The following is a 15,431-nucleotide window of genomic DNA, read 5'->3' as shown; positions in this document are numbered from 1 at the left end:
TGATGGGGACAGTGTAGAGGGAGCTTTACTCTGTATCTAACCCCGTGCTGCACCTGTCCTGAGAGTGTTTGATGGGGACAGTGTAGAGGGAGCTTTACTCTGTATCTAACCCTGTGCTGTACCTGTCCTGGGAGTGTTTGATGGGGACAGTGTAGAGTGAGCTTTACTCTGTATCTAACCCCGTGCTGCACCTGTCCTGAGAGTGTTTGATGGGGACAGTGTAGAGGGAGCTTTACTCTGTATCTAACCCCGTGCTGTGCCTGTCCTGGGAGTGTTTGATGGGGACAGTGTAGATGGATCTTTATTCTGTATCTAACCCCGTGTTGTACCTGTCCTGGGAGTGTTTGATGGGGACAGTGGAGAGGGAGCTTTACTCTGTATCTAACCAAGTGCTGTACCTGTCCTGGGAGTTATTGATGGAGACAGTGCAGAGGGAGCTTTACTCTGTATCTAACCCCGTGCTGTACCTGTCCTGGGAGTGTTTGATGGGGACAGTGTAGAGGGAGCTTTACTCTGTATCTAACCCCGTGCTGTACCTGTCCTGGGAGTGTTTGATGGGGACAGTGTAGAGGGAGCTTTACTCTGTATCTAACCCCGTGCTGTACCTGTCCGGGGAGTGTTTGATGGGGACAGTGTAGAGTGAGCTTTACTCTGTATCTAACCCCGTGCTGCACCTGTCCTGAGAGTGTTTGATGGGGACAGTGTAGAGGGAGCTTTACTCTGTATCTAACCCCGTGCTGTGCCTGTCCTGGGAGTGTTTGATGGGGACAGTGTAGAGGGAGCTTTACTCTGTATCTAACCCCGTGCTGCACCTGTCCTGAGAGTGTTTGATGGGGACAGTGTAGAGGGAGCTTTACTCTGTATCTAACCCTGTGCTGTACCTGTCCTGGGAGTGTTTGATGGGGACAGTGTAGAGTGAGCTTTACTCTGTATCTAACCCCGTGCTGCACCTGTCCTGAGAGTGTTTGATGGGGACAGTGTAGAGGGAGCTTTACTCTGTATCTAACCCCGTGCTGTGCCTGTCCTGGGAGTGTTTGATGGGGACAGTGTAGATGGATCTTTATTCTGTATCTAACCCCGTGTTGTACCTGTCCTGGGAGTGTTTGATGGGGACAGTGCAGAGGGAGCTTTACTCTGTATCTAACCCCGTGCTGTGCCTGTCCTGGGAGTGTTTGATGGGGACAGTGTAGAGGGAGCTTTACTCTGTATCTAACCCCGTGCTGTGCCTGTCCTGGGAGTGTTTGATGGGGACAGTGTAGATGGATCTTTATTCTGTATCTAACCGACACTGCATCGCCCTTTTGCCGGTCCCCCGGTAGACATGTCCAATTCCTGGCCAGCCGTTTCTCAATGGAGGCTCTCTCTTGAGCTGCATAGAATTTCACAAAACCCTGTCGCTCAGAAGCAGGCCATTCGACCCATCTGCTCCGTGTTGTTGTATCTGCTCCACAAGAGATTCCTCCTAGCTTCCCTCTTCCTATCTCACCCTGTCACCCTCTCCTTCCAACCCTCTCGTCTCTCTCTTTCCCACGAGTGCTAACCTAGCTTCCTCTGTCAGCCATCGGCAATGTTCGCCACAACCAGACCTTGTGGGAGCCAGTTCCACTTTCTCGCCGTCTCTTGCGGTTGAAGACTTTGCTTCTGAAAGGCCCCCTCACGGTTTCATTCCTGACTAATTTACATTGGTGCAGGGTTTCGTTCTTAACTGCACCCTGGCTGCAATAACCAGCTCCACCCCGCACCGATCAATCCTCTTCCATCACCCGAAAGCCCTCCTCAATTGAAGCACCTCCCCCCATTCTAAATATGGCGCCCGCCCAGAACTCAGCGGCCATTCCCAGAGGCGCCAAGTGGGCGTGCGACCTCTGACCTGGAAGTAGACCATCCAGTAGGGGATGAGTGTCAGGAAGACTGGAATCACTCTCTTGAGGACCTTCACGTTGTCCCGCGCGGAGTCCAGGGGCCGCCTGCCATTGGTGAACAAGGCTTCCTCCGAGAGGTCACTGTACGGCGATCTGTTCCCACAGAGACAGAAAGAAATTTGCAAAGACATATTTATAGGTCGAGAAATTGTCAAATGGCAAAATGTTGGCAAAATAATGTGGGAAAATGGGTCATTCATTTTGAACAGAGTATTCTTTAAGTAGAGAGAACTGCAGAAAGCTGCCCAAAAAGGGACTTGGGGGAAATGCGCAGGAGGAGCAGAAAGCCAGCACGCGGGGACAGCAGGTAATCAGGAAGGGTAATGGAATGTGGGCCCTGGTGTCAAGGGGGTCGGCGTGGAAGAGGCGGAGGTCTTGCTGCATCTGTACAACATACAGAGAACATAGAACATACAGTGCAGAAGGGGGCCATTCGGCCCATCGAGTCTGCACCGACCCACTTAAGCCCTCACTTCCACCCTATCCCCATAACCCAATAACACCCTCCTAACCTTTTTGGACACCGAAGGGCAATTTATCACGGCCAATCCACCTAACCTGCACCACTTTGGACTGTGGAAGGAAACCGGAGTGCTGCACTGTCAGAGGGTCAGTGCTGAGGGAGTGCTGCACTGTCAGAGGGTCAGTACTGAGGGAGTGCTGCAATGTCAGAGGGTCAGTACTGAGGGAGTGCTGCACTCTCAGAGGGTCAGTACTGAGGGAGTGCTGCACTGTCAGAGGGTCAGTTGAGGGAGTGCTGCACTCTCAGAGGGTCAGTACTGTGGGAGTGCTGCACTGTCAAAGGGTCAGTACTGAGGGAGTGCTGCACTGTCAGAGGGTCAGTACTGAGGGAGTGCTGCACTGTCAGAGGGTCAGTACTGAGGGAGTGCTGCTCTGTCAGAGGGTCAGTACTGAGGGAGTGCTGCACTGTCAGAGGGTCAGTACTGAGGGAGTGCTGCACTCTCAGAGGGTCAGTACTGAGGGAGTGCTGCACTGTCAGAGGGTCAGTACTGTGGGAGTGCTGCACTGTCAAAGGGTCAGTACTGAGGGAGTGCTGCACTGTCAGAGGGTCAGTACTGAGGGAGTGCTGCACTGTCAGAGGGTCAGTACTGAGGGAGTGCTGCTCTGTCAGAGGGTCAGTACTGAGGGAGTGCTGCACTGCCAGAGGGTCAGTACTGAGGGAGTGCTGCACTCTCAGAGGGTCAGTACTGAGGGAGTGCTGCACTGTCAGAGGGTCAGTACTGAGGGAGAGCTGCACTGTCAGAGGGTCAGTACTTACGGAGAGCTGCACTGTCAGAGTGTCAGTACTGAGGGAGTGCTGCACTGTCAGAGGGTCAGTACTGAGGGAGGGCTGCACTGTCAGAGAGTCAGTGCTGAGGGAGTGCTGCACTGTCAGAGGGTCAGTACTGAGGGAGTGCTATACTGTCAGTGGGTCAGTACTGAGGGAGTGCCGCACTGTCAGAGGGTCAGTACTGAGGGAGCGTTGCACTGTCAGAGGGTCAGTACTGAGAGCGTGCCGCACTGTAAGAGGGTCAGTACTGAGTGAGAGCTGCACTGTCAGAGAGTCAGTACTGAGTGAGTGCTGCACTGTCAGAGGGTCAGTACTGAGGGAGCGCTGCACTGTCAGAGGGTCAGTACTGAGGGAGCGCTGCACTGTCAGAGGGTCAGTACTGAGGGAGTGCTGCACTGTCAGAGGGTCAGTACTGAGGGCGTGCCGCACTGTCAGAGGGTCAGTACTGAGGGAGTGCTGCACTGTCAGAGGGTCAGTACTGAGGGAGAGCTGCACTGTCAGAGGGTCAGTACTGAGGGAGCGCTGCACTGTCAGAGGGTCAGTACTGAGGGAGAGCTGCACTGTCAGAGGGTCAGTACTGAGGGAGCGCTGCACTGTCACAGGGTCAGTACTGAGGGAGTGCTGCACTGTCAGAGAGTCAGTACTGAGGGAGTGCCGCACTGTCAGTGGGTCAGTACTGAGGGAGTGCCGCACTGTCAGAGGGTCAGTACTGAGGGAGTGCCGCACTGTCAGAGGGTCAGTACTGAGGGAATGCTGCACTGTCAGAGGGTCAGTACTGAGGGAGTGCTGCACTGCCAGAGGGTCAGTACTGAGGGAGTGCTGCACTGTCAGAGGGTCAGTACTGAGGGAGTGCCGCACTGTCAGAGGGTCAGTCCTGAGGGATCCCTGCACTGGCTCTGGGGAATTCTCTTCCCCAATACCTCTTGTTGATACCTTTCCTAACCTGTTGATCGGACTGTCCCACGTCGCTCTCATTGCGATTCAGTTCTGAGAGGCACAGTGCTCCTTGTCCCGCGACCTCCCCCCACCCCATCTCCCACTAGCGGCCAAACCCCTCCAGCACCCCCGTACCTGGCAGAGAGAGCTGTCCATGGGCAGCAGGATCTGAAGAGGAGGCGAGCCATCCCAGTGAAAGCACTGCCATCGGGGGGCTTGGTGACGAAGGCGGGTCCAGCAAGCAGGAAGATGAGTGTCCCCAGCACCAGGCAGATGACGGGGATGATGTACCCGATGAAGAAGTCGATGTTCTGTTGGATGTAGGAGATCAGGAAGAGGGAGAGAATGGCTCCCATGTTGATGGACCAATAAAACCAGTTGAAGAACTTGCGGACGGCCTCAGGCCCCCGGTCCGTGACCTGAGCAGACACAAAACACAAGACTTGCCTTCAGATGGAGCCTGTCACCACCTCGGGGCGCGCTGCACGGGGAAAGCGCATAATACTCGCTGCCGGGATGAGGGAAAGGCAGGAACTTCCTACGGAAGCTAAAGAAATTCGGCATGCCTGCATCGACTCTCGCAAACCTCGCCAGATGCGCGATAGAGAGCATCCGATCGGGCTGCATCACAGCCCGGGATGGCAACTGCTCGGCCCAGGACCGCAAGAAGCTGCAGAGTGCGGTGAACTCAGCCCAACGCATCACACAAGCTCGCCCCACCCACATTGATTCTGTCTACACCTCCCGCTGCCTCAGGAAGGCAGACAGCATTGTCAGAGACCCCTCCCACCCAGGCATTGCCCTCTTCCAGGCCCTTCCATCAGGCAGAAGGTACAGAAGTCTGAAGACCCGCACATCCAGACACAGGAACAGCTTCTTCCCCACAGCTACAAGACTCCTCAACGACTCCCCCTCAGACTGATGTCCCTGTAAGAACACTATTCGCCACGCCCTATGCTGCTCTAGCTCATGTATTTGCTTTGTTTGGCCCCTTGTTCCGCACTGTAACCAATCACTGTTTGTCGATGGACCATCTGTCAATGTTCTCGTTCGGTTATTCTTTTTTTGTCTACTCTGTACATTATGTGTACGTTCCTTCGGCCGCAGTAAAATATTTTTCTGTGCACGTCGGTACATGTGACAATAAATCAAATCAAACCCATTTGCACAAAGCAGACTCTGGGCGGGCAATTCGTCTGACGTTGGGATTTCCTCGTCCCGCCGGCAGTGCCCCACAGCTCCCTCAGTACTGACCCTCTGACGGTGCAGCACTCCCTCAGTACTGACCCTCTGACAGTGCAGCACTCCCTCAGTACTGACCCTCTGACAGTGCGGCACTCCCTCAGTACTGACCCTCTGACAGTGCAGCACTCCCTCAGTACTGACCCTCTGACAGTGCAGCACTCCCTCAGTACTGACCCTCTGACAGTGCAGCACTCCCTCAGTACTGACCCCCTGACAGTGCAGCACTCCCTCAGTACTGACCCTCTGACAGTGCAGCTCTCCCTCTGTACTGACCTTCTGACAGTGCAGCTCTCCCTCAGCACTGACCCTCTGACAGTGCAGCACTCACTCAGTACTGACCCTCTGACAGTGCGGCACTCCCTCAGCACTGACCCTCTGACAGTGCGGCACTCCCTCAGTACTGATCCTCTGACAGTGCGACACTCCCTCAGTACTGACCCTCTGACAGTGCAGCTCTCCCTCAGCACTGACCCTCTGACAGTGCAGCTCTCCCTCAGCACTGACCCTCTGACAGTGCAGCACTCCCTCAGTACTGACCCTCTGACAGTGCAGCTCTCCCTCAGCACTGACCCTCTGACAGTGCGGCACTCCCTCAGTACTGACCCTCTGACAGTGCGGCACTCCCTCAGTACTGACCCTCTGACAGTGCGACACTCCCTCAGTACTGACCCTCCGACAGTGTAGCACTCCCTCAGTACTGACCCTCTGACAGTGCGGCACTCCCTCAGTACTGACCCTCTGACAGTGCGGCACTCCCTCAGTACTGACCCTCTGACAGTGCGGCACTCCCTCAGTACTGACCCTCTGACAGTGCGGCACTCCCTCAGTACTGACCCTCTGACAGTGCGGCACTCACTCAGTACTGACCCTCTGACAGTGCGGCACTCCCTCAGTACTGACCCTCTGACAGTGCAGCACTCCCTCAGTACTGACCCTCTGACAGTGCGGCACTCCCTCAGTACTGACCCTCTGACAGTGCGGCACTCCCTCAGTACTGACTCTCTGACAGTGTGGCACTCCCTCAGTACTGACCCTCTGACAGTGCAGCATTCCCTCAGTACTGACCCTCTGACAGTGCAGCACTCCCTCAGTACTGACCCTCTGACAGTGCAGCATTCCCTCAGTACTGACCCTCTGACAGTGCAGCACTCACTCAGTACTGACCCTGTGACAGTGCAGCACTCTCTCAGTACTGACCCTCTGACAGTGCAGCACTCCCCCAGTGCTGACCCTCTGACAGTGCAGCACTCCCTCAGTACTGACCCTTTGACAGTGCAGCACTACCTCAGTACTGACCCTCTGACAGTGCAGCATTCCCTAAGTTCTGACCCTCTGACAGTGCAGCACTCCCTCAGTACTGACCCTCTGACAGTGCAGCACTCCCTCAGTACTGACCCTCTGACAGTGCAGCACTCCCTCAGTACTGACCCTCTGACAGTGCGGCACTCCCTCAGTACTGACCCACTGACAATGCAGCACACCCTCAGTACTGACCCTCTAACAGTGCAGCACTCCCTCAGTACTGACCCTCTGACAGTGCGGCACTCCCTCAGTACTGACCCTCTGACAATGCAGCACTCCCTCAGTACTGACCCTCTGACAGTGCAGCACTCTCTCAGCACTGACCCTCTGACAGTGCAGCACTCCCTCAGTACTGACCCTCTGACAGTGCAGCACTCCCTCAGTACTGACCCACTGACAGTGCAGCACTCCCTCAATACTGACCCTTTGACAGTGCAGCACTCCCTCAGTACTGACCCTCTGACAGTGCAGCACTCCCTCAGTACTGACCCTCTGACAGAGCAGCACTCCCTCAGTACTGACCCTCTGACAGTGCAGCACTCCCTCAGTACTGACCCTCTGACAGTGCAGCACTCCTTCAGTACTGACCCTCTGACAGTGCAGCACTCCCTCAGTACTGAACCTCTGACAGTGCAGCATTACCTCAGTGCTGACACTCTGACAGTGCAGCACTCCCTCAGTACTGACCCTCTGACAGTGCAGCACTCCTTCAGTACTGACCCTCTGACAGTGCAGCACTACCTCAGTGCTGACACTCTGACAGTGCAGCACTCCCTCAGTACTGACCCTCTTACAGTGCAGCACTCCCTCAGTACTGACCCTCTGACAGTGCGGCACTCCCTCAGTACTGATCTTCTGACAGTGCAGCACTCCCTCAGTACTGACCCTCTGACACTACAGCACTCCTTCAGTACTGACACACTGAAAGTGCAGCACTCCCTCAGTACTGACCCTCTGACAGTGCAGCACTCCCTACGTACTGACCCTGTGACAGTGCAGCACTCCCTCAGTACTGACCCTCTGACAGTGCAGCACTCCCTCAGTACTGACCCTCTGACAGAACAGCACTCACTCAGTACTGACCCTCTGACAGTGCAGCACGTCCTCAGTACTGACCTTCTGACAGTGCAGCACTCCCTCAGTACTGACCCTCTGACAGAACAGCACTCACTCAGCACTGACCCTCTGACAGTGCAGCACTCCCTCAGTACTGACACTCTGATAGTGCAGCACTCCTTCAGTACTGACCCTCTGACAGTGCAGCACTCACTCAGTACTGATTCTCTGACAGTGCAGCGCTCCCTCAGTACTGACCTTGTGACAGTGCAGCACTCCCTCAGTACTGACCCTCTGACAGTGCAGCACTCCCTCAGTACTGACCCTCTGACAGTGCAGCACTCCCTCAGTACTGACGCTCTGACAGAACAGCACTCCCTCAGTCCTGACCCTCTGACAGTGCAGCACTCCCTCAGTACTGACCCTCTGACAGTGCAGCACTCCCTCAGTACTGACCCTCTGACAGTGCAGCACTCCCTCAGTACTGACCCTCTGACAGTGCAGCACTCCCTCAGTACTGACCCTCTGACAGTGCGGCACACCCTCAGTACTGAACCTCTGACAGTGCAGCACTCCCTCAGTCCTGACCCTCTGACAGTGCAGCACTGTCTCAGTACTGACCCTCTGACAGTGCAGCACTCCCTCAGTACTGACCCTCTGACAATGCAGCACTCCCTCAGTACTGACCCTCTGACAGTGCAGCACTCCCTCAGTACTGACCCTCTGACAGTGCAGCACTCCCTCAGTACTGACCCTCTGACAGTGGGTGTCCTGGCTGCCCATTCGTCGAGTCCAATACTGTGTTCATTAGCTTTATGTCTGTATGTCTGACATCTCCGCTGCTCCCTCTAGTGTTTATTTAGTTGTAGTGAATTTACCTTAACCCCTTGTGTATTTACAGTGACGCATATCACCACACACCACCTCAGTACTGACCCTCTAGAACATAGAACATAGAACAATACAGCGCAGTACAGGCCCTTCGGCCCACGATGTTGCACCGAAACAAAAGCCATCTAACCTACACTATGCCATTATCATCCATATGTTTATCCAATAAACTTTTAAATGCCCTCAATGTTGGCGAGTTCACTACTGTAGCAGGTAGGGCATTCCACGGCCTCACTACTCTTTACGTCAAGAACCTACCTCTGACCTCTGTCCTATATCTATTACCCCTCAGTTTAAAGTTATGTCCCCTCGTGCCAGCCATATCCATCCGCGGGAGAAGGCTCTCACTGTCCACCCAATCCAACCCCCTGATCATTTTGTATGCCTCTATTAAGTCTCCTCTTAACGTTCTTCTCTCCAACGAAAACAACCTCATGTCCATCAGCCTTTCCTCATAAGATTTTCCCTCCATACCAGGCAACATCCTGGTAAATCTCCTCTGCACCCGCTCCAAAGCCTCCACGTCCTTCCTATAATGCGGTGACCAGAACTGTACGCAATACTCCAAATGCGGCCGTACCAGAGTTCTGTACAGCTGCAACATGACCTCCTGACTCCGGAACTCAATCCCTCTACCAATAAAGGCCAACACTCCATAGGCCTTCTTCACAACCCTATCAACCTGGGTGGCAACTTTCAGGGATCTATGTACATGGACACCTAGATCCCTCTGCTCATCCACACTTTCAAGAACTTTACCATTAGCCAAATATTCCGCATTCCTGTTATTCCTTCCAAAGTGAATCACCTCACACTTCTCTACATTAAACTCCATTTGCCACCTCTCAGCCCAGCTCTGCAGCTTATCTATATCCCTCTGTAACCTGCTACATCCATCCACACTATCGACAACACCACCGACTTTAGTATCGTCTGCAAATTTACTCACCCATCCTTCTGCGCCTTCCTCTAGGTCATTGATAAAAATGACAAACAGCAACGGCCCCAGAACAGATCCTTGTGGTACTCCACTTGTGACTGTACTCCATTCTGAACATTTCCCATCAACCACCACCCTCTGTCTTCTTTCAGCTAGCCAATTTCTGATCCACATCTCTAAATCACCCTCAATCCCCAGCCTCCGTATTTTTTGCAATAGCCTACCGTGGGGAACCTTATCAAACGCTTTGCTGAAATCCATATACACCACATCAACTGCTCTACCCTCGTCTACCTGTTCAGTCACCTTCTCAAAGAACTCAATAAGGTTTGTGAGGCATGACCTACCCTTCACAAAGCCATGCTGACTATCCCTGATCATATTATTCCTATCTAGATGATTATAAATCTTGTCTCTGATAATCCCCTCCAAGACTTTACCCACTACAGACGTGAGGCTCACCGGTCTATAGTTGCCGGGGTTGTCTCTGCTCCCCTTTTTGAACAAAGGGACCACATTTGCTGTCCTCCAGTCTGGCACTATTCCTGTAGCCAATGATGACATAAAAATCAAAGCCAAAGGTCCAGCAATCTCTTCCCTGGCCTCCCAGAGAATCCTAGGATAAATCCCATCAGGTCCCGGGGACTTATCTATTTTCAGCCTGTCCAGAATTGCCAACACCTCTTCCCTACGTACCTCAATGCCATCTATTCTATTAGCCTGGGACTCAGCATTCTCCTCCACAACATTATCTTTTTCCTGAGTGAATACTGACGAAAAATATTCATTTAGTATCTCGCCTATCTCTTCAGACTCCACACACAATTTCCCATCCCTGTCCTTGACTGGTCCTACTCTTTCCCTAGTCATTCGCTTATTCCTGACATACCTATAGAAAGCTTTTGGGTTTTCCTTGATCCTTCCTGCCAAATACTTCTCATGTCCCCTCCTTGCTCGTCTTAGCTCTCTCTTTAGATCCTTCCTCGCTACCTTGTAACTATCCATCGCCCCAACCGAAACTTCACACTTCATCTTCACATAGGCCTCCTTCTTCCTCTTAACAAGAGATTCCACTTCCTTGGTAAACCACGGTTCCCTCGCTCGACGCCTTCCTCCCTGTCTGACCGGTACATACTTATCAAGAACACGCAGTAGCTGATCCTTGAACAAGCCCCACTTATCCAGTGTGCCCAACACTTATAGCCTACTTCTCCACCTTATCCCCCCCAAGTCACATCTAATGGCATCATAATTGCCCTTCCCCCAGCTATAACACTTGCCCTGCGGTGTATACTTATCCCTTTCCATCATTCACGTAAACGTCACCGAATTGTGGTCACTGTCCCCAAAGTGCTCTCCTACCTCCAAATCCAACACCTGGCCTGGTTCATTACCCAAAACCAAATCCAACGTGGCCTCACCTCTTGTTGGCCTGTCAACATATTGTTTCAGGAAACCCTCCTGCACACACTGTACAAAAAACGACCCATCTATTGTACTCAAACTATATCTTTTCCAGTCAATATTTGGAAAGTTAAAGTCTCCCATAATAACTACCCTGTTACTTTCGCTCATATCCAAAATCATCTTCGCCATCCTTTCCTCTACATCCCTAGAACTATTAGGAGGCCTATAAAAAACTCCCAACAGGGTGACCTCTCCTTTCCTGTTTCTAACTTCAGCCCATACTACCTCGGAAGAAGAGTCCCCATCTAGCATCCTCTCCGCCACCGTAATACTGCTCTTGACTAGCAGCGCCACACCTCCCCCTCTTTTGCCTCCTTCTCTGAGCTTACTAAAACACCTAAACCCCGGAACCTGCAACATCCATTCCTGTCCCTGCTCTATCCATGTCTCCGAAATGGCCACAACATCGAAGTCCCAGGTACCAACCCATGCTGCCAGTTCCACTACCTTGTTTCGTATACTCCTGGCATTGAAGTAGACACACTTCAAACCACCTACCTGAACACTGGTCCCCTCCTGCGACGTCAAATCTGTGCTCCAGACCTCTATACTCTCATTCTCCCTTACCCTAAAACTACAATCTAGGTTCCCATGCCCCTGCTGCATTAGTTTAAACCCCCCAAAGAGCACTAACAAATCTCCCCCCCAGGATATTTGTGCCCCTCAGGTTCAGATGTAGACCATCCTGTCTGTAGAGGTCCCACCTTCCCCAGAAAGAGCCCCAGTTATCCAAAAATCTGAATCCCTCCCGCCTGCACCATCCCTGTAGCCATGTGTTTAAATGTTCTCTCTCCCTATTCCTCATCTCACTATCACGTGGCACGGGCAACAACCCAGAGATAACAACTCTGTTTGTTCTAGTTCTGAGCTTCCATCCTAGCTCCCTGAAAGCCTGCCTGACATCCTTGTCCCCTTTCCTACCTATGTCGTTAGTGCCAATGTGGACCACGACTTGGGGCTGCTCCCCCTCCCCCTAAGGACCCGGAAAACACGATCCGAGACATCACGTACCCTTGCACCTGGGAGGCAACATACCAAACGTGAGTCTCTCACGCTCCCACAAAATCTCCTATCTGTGCCCCTGACTATAGAGTCCCCAATTACTAATGCTCTGCTCCTCTCCCCCCTTCCCTTCTGAGCAACAGGGACAGACTCCGTGCCAGAGGCCCGTACCCCATGGCTTACCCCTGGTAAGTCCCCCCCCCCACAAGTATCCAAAGCGGTATACTTGTTTCTCAGGGGAACGACCGCAAGGGATCCCTGCACTGACTGCTTTTTCCCAGTCCCTCTTACAGTTACCCACCTATCTCCAATCTTTGGTGTAACTAATTCCCTGAAGCTGCTATCTATGACCCCTTCTGCCTCCCGAATGATCCGAAGTTCTTCCAACTCCAGCTCCAGTTCCCTAACTCGGTCTTGGAGGAGCTGGAGATGGCAGCACTTCCTGCAGGTAAAATCAGCAGGGACACTAACTGCATCCCTCACCTCAAACATCCTGCAGGAGGAACATTGCACTCCCTTCCCTGCCATTCCTCTTACTTTCTACCAAGATCTGGCAAACAACTAAATTAAATTTTTATAAAAAATAATAATAATATAATAAAATATGGTACTTACCTCAGACCAATGGGTTTTATTATTAGGTTAGAGGAGGAGGGCGGGTGGGAGACACTACACGTGTAGTGTCTCGGGTTTCCTCTCCACCAGAATTTATTGGTGAGGGTCTTCCCAGACGTCCGCGGGTCGACTTCCTGTTCCCGCCTAAAACACTAATTAAAAAAAAAAGAAAAATTCTCAGCTCCTGCTGAAATTGACTAACCAGCCAGCTCCACTCCCGCCGAAATCGACTGGCCTGCCCCTGCAAAGACAAGTGCTTTTAAAGGACAGACTTACCACCCAGCAGCCACTTCCGCACTGCTCCCGCTGAAACTGACTCACCAGCTGTTCTCCCGCCGAAATCGACTGGCCTGCCCCTGCAAAGACAAGTGCTTTTAAAGGACAGACTTACCTCCCAGCAGCCACTTCCGCACTGCTCCCGCTGAAACTGACTCACCAGCTGTTCTCCCGCCGAAATCGACTGGCCTGCCCCTGCAAAGACAAGTGCTTTTAAAGGACAGACTTACCTCCCAGCAGCCACTTCCGCACTGCTCCCGCTGAAACTGACTCACCAGCTGTTCTCCCGCCGAAATCGACTGGCCTGCCCCTGCAAAGACAAGTGCTTTTAAAGGACAGACTTACCTCCCAGCAGCCACTTCCGCACTGCTCCCGCTGAAACTGACTCACCAGCTGTTCTCCCGCCGAAATCGACTGGCCTGCCCCTGCAAAGACAAGTGCTTTTAAAGGACAGACTTACCTCCCAGCAGCCACTTTCGCAATGCTCCCGCTGAAACTGACTCACCAGCTCCACTCCCGCCGAAATCGACTGGGCGGCCCCTGCAAAGACAAGTGCTTTTAAAGGACAGACTTACCTCCCAGCAGCCACTTCCGCACTGCTCCCGCTGAAACTGACTCACCAGCTGTTCTCCCGCCGAAATCGACTGGCCTGCCCCTGCAAAGACAAGTGCTTTTAAAGGACAGACTTACCTCCCAGCAGCCACTTCCGCACTGCTCCCGCTGAAACTGACTCACCAGCTGTTCTCCCGCCGAAATCGACTGGCCTGCCCCTGCAAAGACAAGTGCTTTTAAAGGACAGACTTACCTCCCAGCAGCCACTTCCGCACTGCTCCCGCTGAAACTGACTCACCAGCTGTTCTCACGCCGAAATCGACAGGCCTGCCCCTGCAAAGACAAGTGCTTTTAAAGGTTGACTTACCTCCCAGCAGCCACTTCCGCAATGCTCCCGCTGAAACTGACTCACCAGCTGTTCTCACGCCGAAATCAACTCAGCACTCCCTCAGTACTCACCCTCTGACAGTGCAGCACTCCGTCAGTACTGACCCTCTGACACTGCAGCACTCCTTCAGTACTGACACACTGACAGTGCAGCACTCCCTCAGTACTGACCCTACGACAGTGCAGCACTCCCTCAGTACTGACCCTCTGACAGTGATGCACGCCCTCAGTGCTGACCCTCTGGCAGTGCAGCTCTCCCTCAGCACTGACGCTCTGACACTGCAGCACTCCTTCAGTACTGCCCCTCTGACAGTGCAGCACTCCTTCAGCACTGACCCTCTGACAGTGCAGCACTCCCTCAGTACTGACCCTCTGACAGTACAGCACTCCCTCAGTACTGAGCCTCTGACAGTGAGGCACTCCCTCAGTACTGACCCTCTGAGTGCAGCACTCCCTCAGTACTGACCCTCTGACAGTGCAGCACTCACTCAGTACTGACCCTCTCACAATGCAGAACTCCCTCAGTACTGACCCTCTGACAGTGCAGCGCTCCCTCAGTACTGACCTTGTGACAGTGCAGCACTCCCTCAGTACTGACCCTCTGACAGTGCTGCGCTCCCTCAGTACTGACCCTCTGACAGTGCAGCACTCCCTCAGTACTGACCCTCTGACAGTGGGTGTCCTGGCTGCCCATTCGTCGAGTCCAATACTGTGTTCATTAGCTTTATGTCTGCATGTCTGACATCTCCGCTGCTCCCTCTAGTGTTTATTTAGTTGTAGTGAATTTACCTTAACCCTTGTGTATTTACAGTGACGCATATCACCACACACCACCTCAGTACTGACCCTCTGACACTGCAGCATTCCTTCAGTACTGACACACTGACAGTGCAGCACTCCCTCAGTACTGACCCTGACAGTGCAGCACTCCCTCAGTACTGACCCTCTGACAGTGCAGCACTCCCTCAGTACTGACCCTCTGACAGTGCAGCACTCCGTCAGTACTGACCATCTGACACTGCAGCACTCCTTCAGTACTGACACACTGACAGTGCAGCACTCCTTCAGTACTGACACACTGACAGTGCAGCACTCCCTCAGTACTGACCCTCTGACATTGCAGCACTCCCCCAGTACTGACCCTACGACAGTACAGCACTCCCTAAGTACTGACCCTCCAACAGTGATGCACTCCCTCAGTACTGACCCTCTGGCAGTGCAGCTCTCCCTCAGCACTGACCCTCTGACACTGCAGCACTCATTCAGTACTGACACACTGACAGTGCAGCACTCACTCAGTACTAATCCTCTGACAGTGCACCGCTCCCTCAGTACTGACCCTCTGACACTGCAGCACTCCCTCAGTACTGCCCCTCTGACAGTGCAGCACTCCTTCAGCACTGACCCTCTGACAGTGCAGCACTCCCTCAGTACTGAGCCTCTGACAGTGAGGCACTCCCTCAGTACTGACCCTCTGAGTGCAGCACTCCCTCAGTACTGACCCTCTGACAGTGCAGCACTCACTCAGTGCTGACCCTCTGACAGTGCA

General features: G+C 53.2%; 1 protein-coding gene across 1 annotated transcript in view; it reads right to left on the bottom strand.

The window, feature by feature from the left end:
• The window catches only part of LOC140411299 (solute carrier family 15 member 4-like), an 82,036-nt gene that overhangs the window by 26,108 nt on the left and 40,497 nt on the right, over nucleotides 1-15,431 (bottom strand). The window contains exons 2-3 of the mRNA XM_072500421.1: nucleotides 4,285-4,568; nucleotides 1,871-2,015 (exon numbers count right to left, since the gene is read on the bottom strand). Of these exons, the coding sequence (XP_072356522.1) occupies nucleotides 1,871-2,015; nucleotides 4,285-4,568 (429 nt within the window). The remainder of the gene's footprint in view (nucleotides 1-1,870; nucleotides 2,016-4,284; nucleotides 4,569-15,431) is intronic.

The sequence above is a fragment of the Scyliorhinus torazame genome, chromosome 4, assembly GCF_047496885.1.
Source record: "Scyliorhinus torazame isolate Kashiwa2021f chromosome 4, sScyTor2.1, whole genome shotgun sequence".
Taxonomy (NCBI): domain Eukaryota; kingdom Metazoa; phylum Chordata; class Chondrichthyes; order Carcharhiniformes; family Scyliorhinidae; genus Scyliorhinus; species Scyliorhinus torazame.
Note: the sequence above shows the minus strand (reverse complement) of the source record. Positions and strands in the feature narration are given on the sequence as shown.